Source organism: Manacus vitellinus, unplaced genomic scaffold (assembly GCF_001715985.3).
Source record: "Manacus vitellinus isolate BGI_N305 unplaced genomic scaffold, ASM171598v3 scaffold_2_pilon, whole genome shotgun sequence".
In the NCBI taxonomy this organism is placed as follows: Eukaryota; Metazoa; Chordata; class Aves; order Passeriformes; family Pipridae; genus Manacus; species Manacus vitellinus.
In genome coordinates this window covers 31,047,057-31,064,369 of record NW_021940208.1, presented here as the reverse complement: position 1 = coordinate 31,064,369, position 17,313 = coordinate 31,047,057, and the positions used below count along the sequence as shown (strand labels likewise).

At 37.8% G+C, this 17,313-nt stretch overlaps 1 protein-coding gene across 5 annotated transcripts in view; it reads right to left on the bottom strand.

The window, feature by feature from the left end:
• FNDC3A (fibronectin type III domain containing 3A) overlaps window positions 1-17,313 on the bottom strand; it is a 115,630-nt gene that overhangs the window by 83,295 nt on the left and 15,022 nt on the right. For 3 of the 5 annotated variants that reach the window (XM_029960847.1, XM_018071214.2, XM_008929096.3), the window contains exon 2: window positions 12,994-13,122. In XM_029960847.1, coding sequence (XP_029816707.1) covers window positions 12,994-13,095 — 102 coding nt within the window. In that variant the 5' untranslated portion in view covers window positions 13,096-13,122. Of the gene's footprint in view, window positions 1-12,993; window positions 13,123-17,313 lie in introns of those variants that run through there. The other 2 variants (XM_018071218.3, XM_018071217.2) reach the window with 2 other exon arrangements.

The window sequence follows — 17,313 nt, the reverse complement described above, 5'->3', positions numbered from 1 at the left end:
AAGTTGCAGGATATGCCCACATGAGAACTGGCACTCTGTTCTCTCCACAGGCTGGCACTGTCTACAGCCACAAAGGCAAAGAAACTAAAGACACTGGACTGCATTTCAGTGTAAATGAGTATTTTGAATCCTTCCCTCTCCCCAGTCACTCACCACCTCACTCTGAAGGGGAAAGGAACTGAGTGGGTTACTCGATATCTTCCTCTGAAGGAAATTAGATGTGCTTTGTGAATTTACATGTTTTTCCAGAATGAGTGAAATCTGGGACAAATTTTCCAACCAAGTTAAAAGCCTCTGAATATATGCAACTAGAATGCTAATAGATCTACCACTAAATATATCATAGGGGGAAAAAAAACCAAAAATCCTTTAGCAACAAAACTGATTCCTAGTCTGTCATACATATTAAAGTACTGACAAATGTGGGGAAGTAAGAAAGGAAAGAAAAGGGTGGAGGGAGTGTGTGTGGGGAAGCTAGAACACGTTACATTAATTTTAGCCATTGCTAAAATTGTATATATAAAATGAAGAAATAAGAGTATGTTACATTACATTACAACTGTGGTTAAAGTACACTCCAACATAACCACATAGTAAGAGACTGTTCCTGTAAAACAAGAAAGATTACAAGTTGGAGCAAGACAATACTACCAAAAAGCAGAGTTCTGTTTTTCCCTCATTCTGGAGTGGTTTTGTGGGATGTGTGTGTTTCTCGGGGTAGCAGGGAGTTGTTTTTTTTCCTACAACTTCCTAAAAACCAAAATGGCTAAGTGTTCCAAAATTTAAAGAGAAGAAAATCACAAACCATTTCTATACTAGCAGAAACAACACTATTTTCTGAGATGTTTTACTAGGAAATAGGAGAGAGCTTTTGGGTTGTTTTGTTTTGTTTATTATTAATCTGAAAGTATCTATATTTAGCTTTATATGGTTATAGGTGCTGAGTCAGTAGCAAATGATTGTCAGCAAAATCCACAAATAATGGAAAGACTTTACCAAAATCGTATTTCTAAATGCACTACTAATATACATCAACATGGGAAAAAAAAAAGAGACAGCAGTGGTTTGTCTAAAAATACAGCAACTGAAATCAGCTCAGCAGTACTCAGAAAATTTTTAACGGAAAGGACAAAGGTAAATTAATTTTTGAACATTTTTCAAATTTAGGAAAGCATTTTAGCTAATGCTCTTTGTCATTCTGACTTCAAAAAAATTTAAAACGCTGAACCTTTTAAGAGGATGGTACAGTCAAGCTCTTTGGAAGATGTACACTGTATCTTTAAAAGTCTGTCTGCAACAAGATTTAAAAAGGGTGTATTTCTAGAAAAGGGTGAATATAATACAGCACAACTTCCAGGCAGAGCTACAGTTATGCTCTGTCATTAGGGCACCTATTCAGAACAATTACATTTTTCTCCACTAATAGCTTCAATCAAGATGTTAATTAGCAACATGCTTTATCTCATAACCCATTTCAAAAGCCTTAGCACTTTGACTTACTGTTGCTCGCATCCTTTTATTTCTCTCATTCAACTGGTGCTACCACAGTGACAAAGGATGAAGAAGATTCAACAGTCACCACTCCAGCTGCTCCAATCTGTTCCATTCACTTAATACTGAGGTAATCTTCAGTGATGTGTTGAACACTGCCCCCCCCTTCTTTTAACAGGGCACCTTAACCTAAATGCCACGCCGGAGTATCTCACTTTACCTTCCTCTATAGCTGTACATCCACGAAGCATGTGGAGGCAGGATGTGAAAGGTGGGATCAATTAACAATATAGTCAGCAATACCTACCTCAAGCCTTCCTTCCTATCAAATTAGCCAACGTACAGTGAGCTTCCTGCTGTACACGAATGTATCATGTCACCATAGCAACTAAATCAACAAATAGCTGCTGCAGCATCTGCTTCTGGATCATCTAACGTCAGTCAACAGAAGGTTCGGGTTTAAGAGAACAAAGCTTCCAAATATATGCCATTTTATAACTGCATTTTTAATCTAGCCTCCCGATTCCCAGATAGGATATACTAACTCGGAATCAACCAACTTCTGACTTTATAATCTGTGATGCAGCTTATGACTTCATTTTGCAAGTAAGCCAGAAAGAAAGGAGGAAAAAAATACCTTGTAATAGAATAAAAAGATAAAGCAAGGAAATAATCAATTGGCTTCACAGAGTGTGGTTCAGTGAACATGGAAAATCAGACGCAGACTCAAGATGCTCTGCCATGGCTCCAACATGGAATTACTGTGATTTGTAGGTTTGTAACCTCACCTATGCCAGAGTTCCCATTTGTAGGACTAGTACAACAATATTTGTAAGTTCCTCCATGCTACTTATCAAAGAATACTGCAAGACTAGAGCGTTGTTATTCATTAGCAGCACCGGAATTGCCAGATGGAATCACATCTGTGGTTGAGCTAAGGTGATGTCAGTTACAAACACGGCACAATCGTTTTTCCATTGATTGTGTGTTCAAGATCTGCTTTTTATAACATAACAAGGCTAATGAGGCTATGAACTACTCTTTTCCACAATCAAACCCACTAACGCTTAGAAAACATACTAAATGGAAAAATGCAAAATATCTATGTAACAGGTATTACAGAGAGGATATGATTATTAAATAGGAACATCTGACATCTGACAGTACTTTAAATTTTATTTCTGAATTGCCAAAGGCGTATGAATTTCATGGTTGTAAAAATATTACTTTCATATAATTCTTTCTTAAAGCCATCTTTCATAAGATTTTTCTATCTCCCATCTTCTTTTACATCTCCTAAAAACTTACTCCCTGCACATTTATGTTGGCTACTAACCAATAAAGAGTTCTGAAAATTTTAGGTTGAGCTTTGTACTATACCACACCAATTCGCAGAAGACTCAGCACACATTTCTGTGTTATCTCTAAGGGAAAGTAATGTTAGAATTTTCTTTTTTTCCCTTAAAGTATCTTCTGTTTTTAGTATCAATGACAGATGAAAACGGGCCTCTCACTACTATTTATAGAAGTGTCCTATAGACTTTGATCTTTGTCCAAATAACATGATGTAACAATCTTAACACTAAAGTTCTAAATATTCTGTTTTCCACAAATTCGAATTTACAGGCTTCCCATGATTACACAGTTCTCTAGCCTGGCATCTGCTAATATTAACTGTAAGGATCTAACTGCTCTATATATGGAGTTTAACACTTTCTCAATGAAGAATAGTAAACATACAGGTAGTGACGTAAAAAAACCAGTAACAAATCCTGGTTTTCAGGACTAGGGAGGAAATCCATACAGAATTAAGTGTTACATAATATGTTATAGTAGCAATTTACATTCTTGTGATTTTTAAAAAACAAATTCAACCCAAACTATTTCAGCTTACACAGATAATAGCAGCATGTTCGAAAAAGTAAGAGAAAAAAGCCACCTTTTTGGTGACATGCTCCTAAGGCCTGTTTTCAGAGGACAGACCAAGCAACTCTTCATCATTTTTCTAAAAGGCAGCTGACAGATAATAAAATCAGCAAACATTTAATCTTTAACTACTGTTATAAGATTCTGTCAGCACCACTGAATGTGTTAAGATGACAGAATATCCCTAGAAGCAACTGGAAACTGGGAGATTGGACAGATGACTAGTCTGTTCATTGGCAGTGACGTTCAAAAACTATAGATTTCAATTGGCTTTCATTGCTTATTGTAGAAAGGCAGGTTGGAAAGATCCAAGAATTGTTGGTTTGGTTTTTTTTATTCTAGCAAATAAATTGTTTTTGTCTATGAAAAGTTTTTTAAATTCTTACTGTACTTGTGTTTCTCCCCCTTCTCTTCATGTGGAAGATGATCAGCAGAAAGCTGATCCCTGGGAAGAAGGATAGGGAAAGATGATTTGGAGCCTTGTTTTATAAGAATACAAAGTTTTCTTATAAGAACCAGTAAAAGATAAATGTTAAAATCTGCATCTAATATCACTGATAAACATTCAAGACTTCTTAGTGTCCACATACAACAGTGTCAATCAATTTATGTTCCACAATGTCTAATTCTTTATTATTGAGAAATACTTATAATTTTCATCTACTTGCTTTTGCTTTATTTGTCTCATCTCTTTTGCATTTTCAGTTCTCACAGCTTGGCTGCGCAAAGTTTTCTTTGTCTCATTTACAGCAAACCCAATCTGTTTCAGCAGCACTGACACAGTCTGTGGTTAGCAGATAGTGCATAGAAAATTTGCTTCTTAAAATAATACCACTATTATATCTTTAAATCAGCAAAAGTATAAATGTAAGCAGTGTTTCAAAGAATTTCGATAATGCAACGGACAAACATTTGTGCTTCAAAGTTTTAAGCTAAGCCTTGTTTACAGGGAATTAGAAGGAAGCAGTGTTAGGGGCAGTCACTGAACTCTAGTCATGGCCAGTGGTTAGACACATCAACCTCTAAAAATAAAAACTGGAGGACTTCAATCAGATTATTCTCATTTCATGATTTGTTGTTTGAAGGCCACAAAACTTCAGTTCCATAATGCTAAGCAAAAGTGGATGAGGAACAAAACTCATACTGCACAGCAAAGTGGTAGCAAGGGCTAACTAATACCTTCCAGGGGCTAGTCCCCTCAGTAGGTGTTTTCCCTGATCAACAACTGCAACAGTCCAAAACAGAATCAGGGAGTAAACTTTCACAGAAGTTTTATCTAAATGCCCTGAAAGTATAAAACTGCCAATTTAATGTTGGAAAACTAAGTAATTTAACAAAGATTCTTTGAAGTGAAAAATACAATTAAAAAACACCCAACCCCCCAGTTGCTTAAGGTGCTACTAAATATTACACAGAATAAACCCCCCAAACTCACGTTAAAACTACTGTAATGTACAATGTGTGGCATTGTTCAAAGAAAGTCAGGTGCTTTGAAGATTTTTCATCTGATTCCTATCAGTTTTTTACATACTGTATTAAAAAAATAATAATCTTCTCTTCCCATAATAATCCGGTCTTCTTTACAACACTTGTGGAATCAAAACACCCTTGCAATCATTTCAATTGAGTATCAAAAGTGAAGACACTTTTCAGCTGTACTTCAACTGTACGTACTTTGCAACTCTCACACTTTGCAGCCTGTACTAGCAGTTGCCACAAAGTCCTCTGTGTTGAACAGGTATTATTTGGAGTTTCCCTATGCAAAAAATAATACTCCTGAAGACTCTCTGCTTCCAGGCTCTCTGAATCTGTTGTGAAGACTTTAATGCTGAGAGGAAGGGAAGAGTTAGTTTGCTCTTTAGCTCATATTTGAAACAACCTGAACAGTTGTGCCATTGTTAGAGAGTTCTGCTAGTATTTTCCTTCCGAGTAATACCTAGTCATAACTAAAAACCAGAATCTCACAAACATTATGAAAGCTAGCCAAGATGAACAAAGTGAGGTGGACAGTTAAAAGATTTATTAAACATATCTGAAAGAGTGTGCAACCAGTTAGGCATTTACCAAGAAACAATATCCAACATTATAAACCAGATCAATCCTTTTCACCCAGAGGGTGGTTAGGTGCCGGAACAGGCTCCCCAGGGAAGTGGTCACAACACCAAGCCTGAGTTCAAGAAGCATTTGGACAATGCTCTCAGTCACATGGTGTGATTCTTGGGGTGTCCTGAGACGGGCCAGGAGTTGAACTTGATGATCCTTGTGGGTCCCTTCCAACTCAGCATGTTCTATGGTTCTGTGATAACAGCTGAACAACATTATTTCAGAAAAGTCATAGTGACAGTTGATTCCCCCTCTGTAGGCTAAGGCAGAGCCCTTTCAGCCCTTGCCCTGACTTCTTTCACTCTTCTGAAGCACAAAAAGAGGGCCTAGCAAGCCACATAGACCCTCTTCTTTCTCTCCCCTACAAGCAGTAAATGCTATGAACTTTAGCCTCCCCCTCAGAGATCTTCCCTAAGCATGTCAAAGCTGAGCTCACTCAGGCTGTGCAGTATTCTGTAATTTATACAGCTGTTTCAAGGGCCAATGGGATAAGTAGGAGAAAAAGGTACCACCTTCTCAATTTTTAAAGAACTCTGCAGAACAAAATTTAAATCAAATTAAAGTCTGTCATGAATACCCTTTATATCCTTTAAGAACAACCCCCTTCCTGCAATGCAATTGCAACAATTAAGAGAAAAATATAAATAAGCAAGCTGAAATTGAATTCAGACATATAAGGAACATATAAGCCACTGGTTTACAAAGTATTATGGACTAGGAGAGAATTTTAGATTTCCCAACATTGCTTCTGACAGCTCAGATTCCTGTTTGGGGATATAGCAAGTTAAAATGCCACAATATTTAAAACTATTGGATGTGTCTAACATTTTTACCTTAAATAGAGCACAAAAGAAAGTGCCAAAGGAAGAACTGTATTTTCTAGTTATTCAAAATAGCATTTCATTAAAAAAAAAAGAATGTTAAGCGTATCAATAGCACTTCTAATGTAGGCTTTTTTTACCCTGCTAAAGTACCCTATACACCCAGCTTTGTGGAAATTTGGGCATCACCATATATCAAACCACTGTGACAACATGAACTTGAGCAGGAAGAGAAATTAAAGGATACATCCCCAATTAGATCAGACTGGGAATGCTCAGTCAGCAATGGACCAATGGTTTGATGGGAGAAATCTCTACACCCCAATTCTCTCCCATATATTTTCTCTCCTACTTCAAAAAGAAAGGGAGAAAAATTAAAGCCAAGGGCCATTTTTTGCTATAGTACGTAAACCCGAGTTTAGAATAGAGAATGTCATTCTGGTTGCTCTATACAGTGTATAATTCTGTAACACAGAGAGGCTTAGATGGACTCTGCCCAGTTACAGCAAAGTCTCAATCACCATGGAATAGAATATGATAGACTATTTTGGTTGGAAGGGACCTACAAGGATCATCTAGTCCAACAGCCTGACTAATTGAGGGCTGACCAAGTTGTTAAGTGCATTGTCCAAATGCCTCTTAAAACTCTGACAGAGTTGAGGCATTGGCCACAACTCTGGAAAGCCTGTTCCAGCGTTTCACCACCTCTCAGTAAAGAAATGCTTCCTAGCAAAAAACCCAGGTTTCAGCTAGCAGAGGATGTATTCAGATTACTTGTTAGCCAAGTGTGTAATTCTCATATATTTTAAGAGTGGAGTTTCTGTAATTAAAAATATGACTTTGCAAAACAGTTACATTTTTGTCACAACTTACAGAGAGATTACAGGAGCCTGTGTTCTGAGGAAACAGAGGTAAGCACTTTATAGCACTTTCAGGACTTTATAGGTCCTGGACTCTGGCATTCAGATCCTGGCTTACTCAGCATTAAGTCTCCCATCGCATGGAGAAGGGGAGAGATGGGGACATGTCTGAGTCCAGGACACCACTTAGGCATAACTGTACCCTTCCAAACCTTACTGATAAAAGAGCACACAGACTCAGGAACTGGGCCCACTTGCAACAGACTGCAGAGAAGAACTGGGCTACCTCAGTGCTGATAGATCCAGCCAATTTGCACCTTCTCACCTCATAAAAAAAGAGAGAGAAAAAAAATAAGTACAGATCTTTAGCCACCTTCCTAAAACATGAAAGGGATCACCTTCTGGACATGCTTATTTCTCCCCATTGACTGTATTAGCAACCTACAGTGACTAAATGACTTGAAATCCAATTTTCACATGTCATCCAATTCTCCCATATGTCAGTTTCTGAACAGATTCATTCAACAGGAGAAATCCTGCCTCCTTGGGAGGAATCTACTGTATCAGAGACCAAAATTAACCCAGGATTTATATCACGCACACAAAAACACATTTTAGAGAGAACAGAGGATTACTCAGAAGTTTTATGATGATGTTTCGTTCCATAAATTTTCATACCAAATACAAGTAGAAAAGGCTATGAACTACACAGCCTTCACTCTTGTTTCTACATTCATTTTCCAATAGCAAATATTAAAATAAATATATCTGAATGCTAGCATAAATTGTGCAATAAGTCTGATGCTGCTTTCTGCTAACCAAAAGCAGCATAGTATTCGTACATTACTAGGTACCAAAGAATTTTGAATCTTCACTTTCTGCTAAGGATGATGGTTTCCTCTAGGAATTTTAAAGTAAATTTTCAATGCATCTGCAATCAAAGATATAGCTTAAATACATCAGAAAAATTCTGATCTCTAAGGCAAAAAAAATTTACATTTAACTAAGACAAAACTTCCTAACCAAAATATGATTAAGTCAAATAGAGGAAGGACCTAGTAATCTTGAGTCATCAAAACTCACATCCTTGTAGCTTCTTTTTTGCGATGTTGCTTTTTTAAAAAAATCACAGCCAACAAACAGTTAAAAACTTTCATGGAAGAGATTTTTTTGTATACAGAATGTCTCATATAAGTTTGATGATGTGTTTTCCAGTGACGGTTGCTACACAAAAGTACTAATCAATCCTGGGGAAAAAATACAGCTTGATAACGAGCTTCAATAAGCTGGCACTGAAGCACTTGCATGCCTGAGAGTTCCAATGGTTCCACGGAACACATTTCTGGTGCACTTCAATGCTATGAAGTCACTGAAGGATGAAAGAATAATTGTCAACTAAAACAAACTTCAATGAATCTCCAAAATGAGAAGTTAGACGTATCTGCTAATTCAATAGAGTCAAAGGGGAAGTACAAAAAAGAATAACAGAAAAACTCAGCCAAAAAAGGCAGAAGCAGTCATGCACATACTCTGTGTTCTATGAAATCAAAACACAGATGAAGGGAAAACAGCACAATATGGAAACCAGGGACAACAGTTAAAACAGTATATGTTGTTAAACAACTTTTAACACGGATTTTTTTCTTGTAGAGGAAAAGATCATGAAACATATGCAGTTGTAGGCTTGATTTTCAGCAGTAAGGGAAAAACAAAGCAAACTGAACTTGATAATGTACCATATGCTTTTCAGAAGCAGAAGTGTCAGAAAGAAAACTGAGCTAATGCATTTAGCAGTGTAGTCTACATCTTCACTGTTATATTTCTGCTGTGCTGCCCCATATGGAAACAACCTGAAAGCCAAAAAAGCAGATTGTTTAATTTGTTTTTATAGACATCTATTGCTCTGCTGACTGAAGATTTTCTCCTATGATAACAGGTTAATAATAACTTTAAGATCAGAGGTTTAAATATTTAAAGAAGAAATTTGTTTTAGAAACACTACCTTGTAGATTTGATGCTAAGTATCTACTTTAACTCACACACAGTATATACATACAGACACACATGCACTACACACAAATACATATAGAGTGTAATTTTTGGAAAACCCACCAAGGATCTAAACTTCTCAATAAAGTTTGGAGGGCAAACAACCAGCTTCCCAAGTTAGAAGTATTACTTTATCCCAACACCTTGCCAAGAAATAAAGCTGACTAAAGGTCAAACACTGTGTGTCCAATTCCCAGAGAAAAGGAAATGGTTAACAGGTACTGGGCTACTTTGAGAGTGCTATCTACCTTTTCTGGTAATAAAGGACACAAAGGTTATATAGAGATGCCTCACTTTGCAACTGCTAGCTTTAGTGGGAAGGTGCTGTGAAGGTCCAGAACTTCAGGGCTGCTGGAAACTTGAGTCAGCAACTTACTGTTTTGTTTTGGAATAGCACTGGGTGCTGCAGAAACTTTCCAAAACAATTTAACATCAGTGTGTTAAAATAGTTTGAACTCTTGCCTCTTCTTTTTCTTTCCTCCCACCAAATCAGGACTCACATAATCAAGCACATCCTTCCTGTCCAGCCTCAACAATAATCAGTAGAGCATGACTGAAGTAGTATTCCTTACATGAAAAACTCTCAAGCACTTCCGTCCTCTCATAATATTTTCTGAGTCACTTGGTTTCTATCCATTCCTACAGATCTTCTCCACACTCCATCCACAACCCTACTCACCATCAAGATATAAGTACATTACCCACTCATGCTGAACACAGTGATAGGAAGGTGTAAAAGAAGTACTTCTGTGCTTAACAGAGAAGGAGGAGCCCACAGGCTTAGTCTTTGCTTTTCCTTTTCACTGGTTTTATCCTATGAAACTAACAGTAGTCCCTTGTTCTGTGGGACAGAGAATGCAGCAGTCTCCCACAGCAGCACTGACTGACATATGAACATTCAGTTTAAGTTCCCCATGTTTTCTGACTGAACACTCATATTCCTCTAACTTTGTGGATTGTTTTGTTTTAAAACATGGTGGAAAGTTACAGCTTTAGCCTGATCAGACACTTCCACTATTTGAAGCATATGACCTTTCATCTTAACATGTTCAAATATTTGTACTGCTATTTCACATTTACACTGCTAGCAGAACTTCAAGTATTTGAAACAGATTATCTTGAACATATGAACTGTTTCAGAAAAGTACTGAATGGTCTGTATTCAGTTGGTTACAGCTATGCAGTATATACCATAATTATAATAATTAATTCTGATAAGATGCAAGAAGGGGAGAATTGTTAAAAAAAAATCCTCAGATGTTTTACAGCTGAACAAAAACTTACAAGTTGAGGATACTGTTAACTATTCTAACATAGAAAATACCAACATACAAACAAAATAGGTAAATAAAGAATTTTCTATTCGTCTTCAATACTTTTTCAGTCAGGACTGACTAAAACTAATTAGAATAGCTACAGACCAACCTATACACTATGAAGATAAAAGAATATAATATTTATTTACATGGACAAAATAGCTCTGAATTTTGATTGCAGGAACACAATCAAATTCTGTCAGCACTACAGATGAAGTTACAGTTTATGCAATCCAAGACCACAATGCTGTTATGAAAGCAACTGGAGAAGTATTTTTCATATTTTAAGGAAGTAACCCTGACAGAATATGTGTACTGTAGCTAATTAAACAGGCTTTCAGAAAAAATAGCAACTCCATCATGAAGGCAGAAGTCTTCTCCCTTCTTGTAGTTTCAAAGTCACAAGAGGGAAAAAAAAGTAATACAATGAACTAATGAACTAATATTCAGGTTAAAAATATTTTTCAAAAAAGATGAAAAAGGCTCAGCATTACAGTGTTTTGAACTTGAATACATCACACTTCATTTACATCTACCCCTTTCATTAGCGTACCATAAAAACCAAACAAATAATTTTAAGACTCAAACAAATAAGCACCTGCCTGACCTTTCTGCAGCCTAAGTCTTAATGGGACAACCTTGACAGAGAAAGCAGTTCCTGCAATTCTGGATTTCCCATATTTCAGATATACAAAGTATTTTCTACTTAGTGATGGCTTTTAAATCACCAGAAGCAAAAAGGGTTTCCAGTAAAGTTTCCTGCCATTGAACAAATGCACTTGCTGATTCTTCATGAATCATGTATCAGATGGGAAGGAAGGACAGAAAATGCAAGTTGCAACTTTCACTAGACATTGTGGAACATGGACAGTAGACAACATTGTGGTATAATTGCTAGTTATCATGAAATGAGGAAAAAAAATTACATTTCTTATTGATGACTGAGAATTTGCCCAATATTTTCTAAAGATTCTCTTTTTTAAAATATACAAGATCACTACCAGTTCCAGTTTAGACAGTAGCCTTTATGAGCTGCCCTTTATTTTTAACAAAAAAGGGCACCAACAGTATATATGCTGTTTTTCCCTTAAGAAGATTAACATAACCCCCCGCAAATTTATTTCTTTGAAGAAACACTTTGCTTGTTTTCCAGTTTTAATCTTACTTGGCAGGAGAAAGACACAACATTTTAAAGAAAAGGCATATCCAAAAGAACATTTAAACTCATATCTGACTCAAAATCTTGCATGATTACAGACTAAGCTTAACAGCACAGCTTGACAGTCTTATTTTTGTGGAGGGCAGAACAAGTAGCTCAGTCTCAACTACTTTTGAAAGGTCATGATGAATAGGGGAGATTCCCAAGAACTAGAAGAAAGCAAATGTCAGGGCAATCTTCAAAAAAGGGCAAGGAGAAGGATCCAGGGAACTACAAGCTGGTCAACATCACCTTCAGCTCTGGGAAGATGAGTGAACAAATCTTCCTAGAAGCCATTTCCAAACACATTAAAGATAAAAAGATGACTGGGAGTAGTCAGTATGGATTCACAAAGAGGAAATCATGCCAGACAAACCTAGATGGCCCCCAACATGAAATTACGAGCTTGGTGAATGAGGGGAGAGCAGCAGCTACTGTTTATCATGACTTTAGCAAGGCTTTTGACACTGTCTTGTATAACATCCTCACACAGAAACTGGTAAATCACAGACTGAACACAGGCACCAAGACAGACTGAAAACTGGATGAAGTGCCAGTCTCGAAGTGTTGTGATCAGCAGTGCAAAGTCCAGCAGGAGGCCATCCACTAGTCACCTACCTCAGTGGCTGACCCTGGGGCAGAGAATGTTTACTATCTTCTTTATAGACCTGGATGATGGGACAAAGTACATCATCAAGAGACACAAAGTTGGGAGGAGCAGCTGATGTGCTAGATGGGATGCACTGCCATCCAGAAATATAAATTCAAGAAGTGTCCAGGCAGACACTAACATACAAAAGCAAGTCCCACCATTTAAAGTACTCAGTTTTAAGCAAGTATCAATCTAGACATCATAGCTGTTAGCACACACTGTGCCTCAGCTACTATGTTCTACCGTAGGGGAAGGTTTATTAACCTTAATAAGATCATGTGGTAATTTACATATATAGCTTCCAAATTAAGACGCAATCATGGCAGCTTGTCAACTTGGCGGCTGTTTGGTCCCATTCTTCTATGAAGTTCTTTCACAATACAGGTTTTCTGCTTCACACTCCTTACAAATTTCATCTCTGCATCAGTTCTACCTTCACCCCAACCTCTCATGAACGGCCAAAGCTGCACAAATATTTTCCAGATGAAGGATTACTATCTTTTACAGTGTCAATATGTCAGTGATACTGCTGTAAGGAAAAAAAAAAAAGAAAAAAATACAACTGAGGTTTCCTTACCTGTTGTGCTCCATCCCCACTAACAATGGGGGAAGTCAGAAGAGGGATTTCACTACTTATAATCGAAGTGGTATCTAGTAATGGTGGATGTTCTGCCATCATTGATGGTACACTAATTCACCAGATCACCTGCAAAGAAAAGTTACTCAAATGGTTAAACTATTTAAATATTCCTGAATAATTATCCTTAAAAACAGCCTCACTTCAGAAACAACAACAATAGCAAAAGAATATTATGAAACCAGACTCCTTTCAAAAGTATGTTTCCACAACAATCCAGCAATCATTCAATCCTGAAGATGTGTTTTGTCAGCGAGTACAAGCCTTAGTTATAGAGAGAGGTTGCTTTAGACCCCCTCTAGCGGCTGGACCTCAGAAGAAGAAACATCACAGACCTGGAGCTAACAAACCCGAACCTTTTAACTTTGATAACAAACCAAGGTTTTGTCTAAGTTTGACTGGCACTGCTGACAAAACACCTACTGAGGAAAAAAGAAAAGGAAAAAGCAGTTGCCTTAGAATCCATATATATAGTGTTCTTGTTTATATGAAACTGGTAAAAAACCCCAAGACTTACAGGGTCACCACAGAGACACTTGCTTTTTTTCTTAATAATCAACTCACTTTTCCTATTATTATCATGAATGAACACATTATAGGAACAACTAGTTACTAGAAAATGTCCAAGTGAGGCACAAATGAATAATAATAATAAAAAAATCTTCTGCACAGTCTGGCATTTCTTTAGTTTCAAAGTGTATTAGACCCAGAAATAAAGCTGTGTCACTCTGATAATCAGTGGTCCTTTAATAGCTTTAATCAGCAGCTAAAACCTGGGGAGGGAGGGAAGAGGTGATGCCCACACACGGAATTATAATCCTCATAACTATACTACAAAAAAGCCCTTGCTAGCACACATTGTAAAGTTACATGAAACCTGATGACAAGAAAAAAAGCCACAGAAGCAAGAGGCCCATGAAAGCAGTGATACACTTCAACTCTGAGGAGGATCACATAGCAACATAGCTACAGTCCTTATTCCCTCACCCTTTAGCACAATAGTTTACACATTCCCTACCCCATCACCCCATTCTATGTCCCCATATCAATTCTACCCCTGAATTCCAGTAGAAAATGTTTAGTCTTTTGTCAAGGCAGGCCTCTTCTGCTTGAGGACATCTAATCCTGGCCTGAACCACAAGAGAACAGTCAAGAAATGGGTGACCGTGTACCCTTTGTGCTCTGAAGAAGATGAAGATGATGAAGAAAAGGCCCCAGACCCAATTCCCAGGGTGGGTCAGGGGGTGGACCAGGGCAAAAGCTACAGGATGGACAAAACTTAGATTGGTCGGGCAGTATTATAAAATGTAACATCTCAGGCACAGCCTGCGCGCCTGTCTTGTGATCTTTATGCCTAGGCACAAATTAAACCCTTTTCTTATCCTCAATTAACTGCTCCGGAGTTTCTTTTTCTTTTTCAGCACCTTTAGGCATCAAACATAACAGAAAGCAAGTTTCAGCCAAGCATTCCTTTCAATTACCTTAACAAGTCATAAGTAACGTGTTTTCTGGTATTTTGTGTGTTAATGCTATATGAAGACTGGATGGAAGAATTAAGACCAAAAAAGCTGAAGAACAACATTTTTCCATGCTGGAAATACATACTGCAAGTCTTATAAGCTGCTTTTAAAATTTTATTTCATTTTGTTTGAAAAAAACTGCAAAACCAAACCACTGAGTTATACTGGTTTAGTGTACTGGTCTTAACTCAATCCCAGCTAGACTCAGTACACTTAGCTTTTGAAATAAAAAAAGAATTAGATCAACAAGAATTGAGATATTGGTGTTCCTTAAAAAACCAGAAAGACAGATGGAAAAAATTCACTGGGTGAATGGCACATTTAGAATTCCCACAAGTTAATCATATTTTGCATCTGAAAACAGTACTTAACATCAAACATGGACATAAAGATTAAGCTCAGAAGCAGCTTGTACAGTATTTTTAAACAAAACTGCCTCTCTTAGCCAGTACTCACAGTAGGTTGGTAAAAAAAAGTAGGTACAATTTTGAAGTTACATAGCCTGAGTCAGTAATGCCACAGGCGTTACATGTTTTGCCTTGATATCATCTGGCTAATGAAACTCTCTACAAAGACTTCCAAACTTCTCACACAAATATACTGTCTGCTTATAAACAGAGATGTTTACTTGTTACAGCATGTAACTTTAAATAAGAAAGGAGTGATAAAATCAGCTTAATGACACTGACTTCAATACCAAGCTCTAGAGATATTTAGTTAAAAAACTGCTGTTGCAGATTACTACTCAGAGGCATCTTCTAAACTGACTCAGAGGCATCCCACCCAACTGACTGCTTTTACTTTCTTGCCCCTCTAAGGCAGATGTTGTACCTCTGCTGTGGGTTGAAATCCGTAGTACAGTGCTGTCAGTACAAGAGGACTTGTGCACTAACATAGCACTATAAGCCTCTTGTACAGCTTATACAGTACATATATAGTACATATAAAAATGGTTTAACTATTCCCACACTGAAGGTTGTCCTGCTGTAAAACTACAAACTTGGGAAAAAATCCATTCTGATGCTATTTAAGAGGATTCATTTCCTTTCCTGGTATAGTCTGCAAAGATTTAAACTGGGGAAGAAAAATCCCTCTAGGTTAAAAGACTGAAACATAACTGTGAATACGAAGATTCATCAACACTTATGCTAAGTCATTTATACCTGCTTAGCCAGGCTAATTAGTCTCTCAAACAGTAAGAGCAGAGGTTTTTATTCCTATCTTACTTTAAAAGCTTTCCTCTTCATCAAACAAATTCTCCAGGTTACAGTCAGTCCCCAACACTTCTGCAGGTGGGCAGAGGGCTGATGAAACTTACTTGGATCATCTTTCAAGACAGCAAGTTTGATGATAAGCTTCCCAGGATATTATCCAATGACTGTTTAATGCATAATTAATACACAGCCTGGAAGCAGAGGTTAGAATCAAGGCACTGATTCCTGCTCCCACAAGAGCTAAAACCAGGCTTGCTCTTGGTGCCATTTCTTGGTCTTACAGCTCCAAATATTTTACAATGGTATCTAAAGCATCACAGAGAGAAAGGTAATTCCAATACTCCAAGCAATAATGCAACACACTTCTGAACTAAGCTGGCTTGAATTTCCCCAGGTTTAAGTTGAATGCAGCTCATTATTCCCAAGCCATGCTAATGACTAGTTTCTTATATCAGAAAGCACTAACTGCCTTTATCACACAAAATGACTTTTGACTGAATTCATAACTTATGATGCACTCAGTGCTATCATCATTTTTTGGGCGTAAACCAAAACATGTCTATCAAACTGAACATCAGTGAGAACTAAACATAACTCAAACTGACTCCAATAAAAACATCATTGCAAGTTCTTCAGGCTTTCCAAGACAGGATTGCTCTGGACATGCCTAACATTTGGTCTCAGGTTCATTCATTGACAGAATCATCTAGATTGGAAATGACCTTAAGGGTTATCAAGTCCAATTGTTAACCCAGCACAACCCAGTGTAGCACCAAACCATGTCCCGGAGCATCATGTCTACACATCTTTTAAATACCTCCAGGAATAGTGACTCACCCACTTCCCTGGGCAACCTGTTCCATGCTTGACAACCCTTTTGGTGAAGAATTTTTTCCTACTATTCTATCTAAACTTCCTTTGGTGCAACTTGAGGCCATTTCCCCTTGTTTTATCACTTGTTACCTGGGAGAAGAAGTCAACACGCATCTCACTACAACCTCCTTTCAGGCAGTTGTAGTGAGCAAGCCCAAAAGGCTCTATTGCCCTTGTCTGGACACACTCCAGCGCCTCAATGTCTTTCTTGTAGGGAGGGGCCCAGAAATGGATGCAGGATTCAAGATGCAGCCTCACCAGTGCCAAGTACAGGGGGATGCTCATCCCTGATCCTGCTGGCCACGCTACTTCTGATACAGGTCAGGATGCCATTGGCCTTCTTGGCCACCTGGGTACACTGCTGGCTCATGTTCAGCTGGAGGTCAACCAGCACCCTCATGTTCTCTTCCACAAAGCAGCTTTCCTTTTTTTTGCAAAGGTGTTTTAACAATTTGATTTTTATGAAAATTAGGTTTCCACAGGCATCTGAGTGCTTAGGTAGATAGTCTACCTTTGTTACACAGCCTTCATGCCTTAACTGGGGCACAGCTAAGCTCCATGTCTGGATCCAAGTGCTTGATTTATTCTGGAGACAAAGCATGCTGCTCATCGATAAACCCTGACAGGAGGTACTAGTAGTGTTATTCCTGACA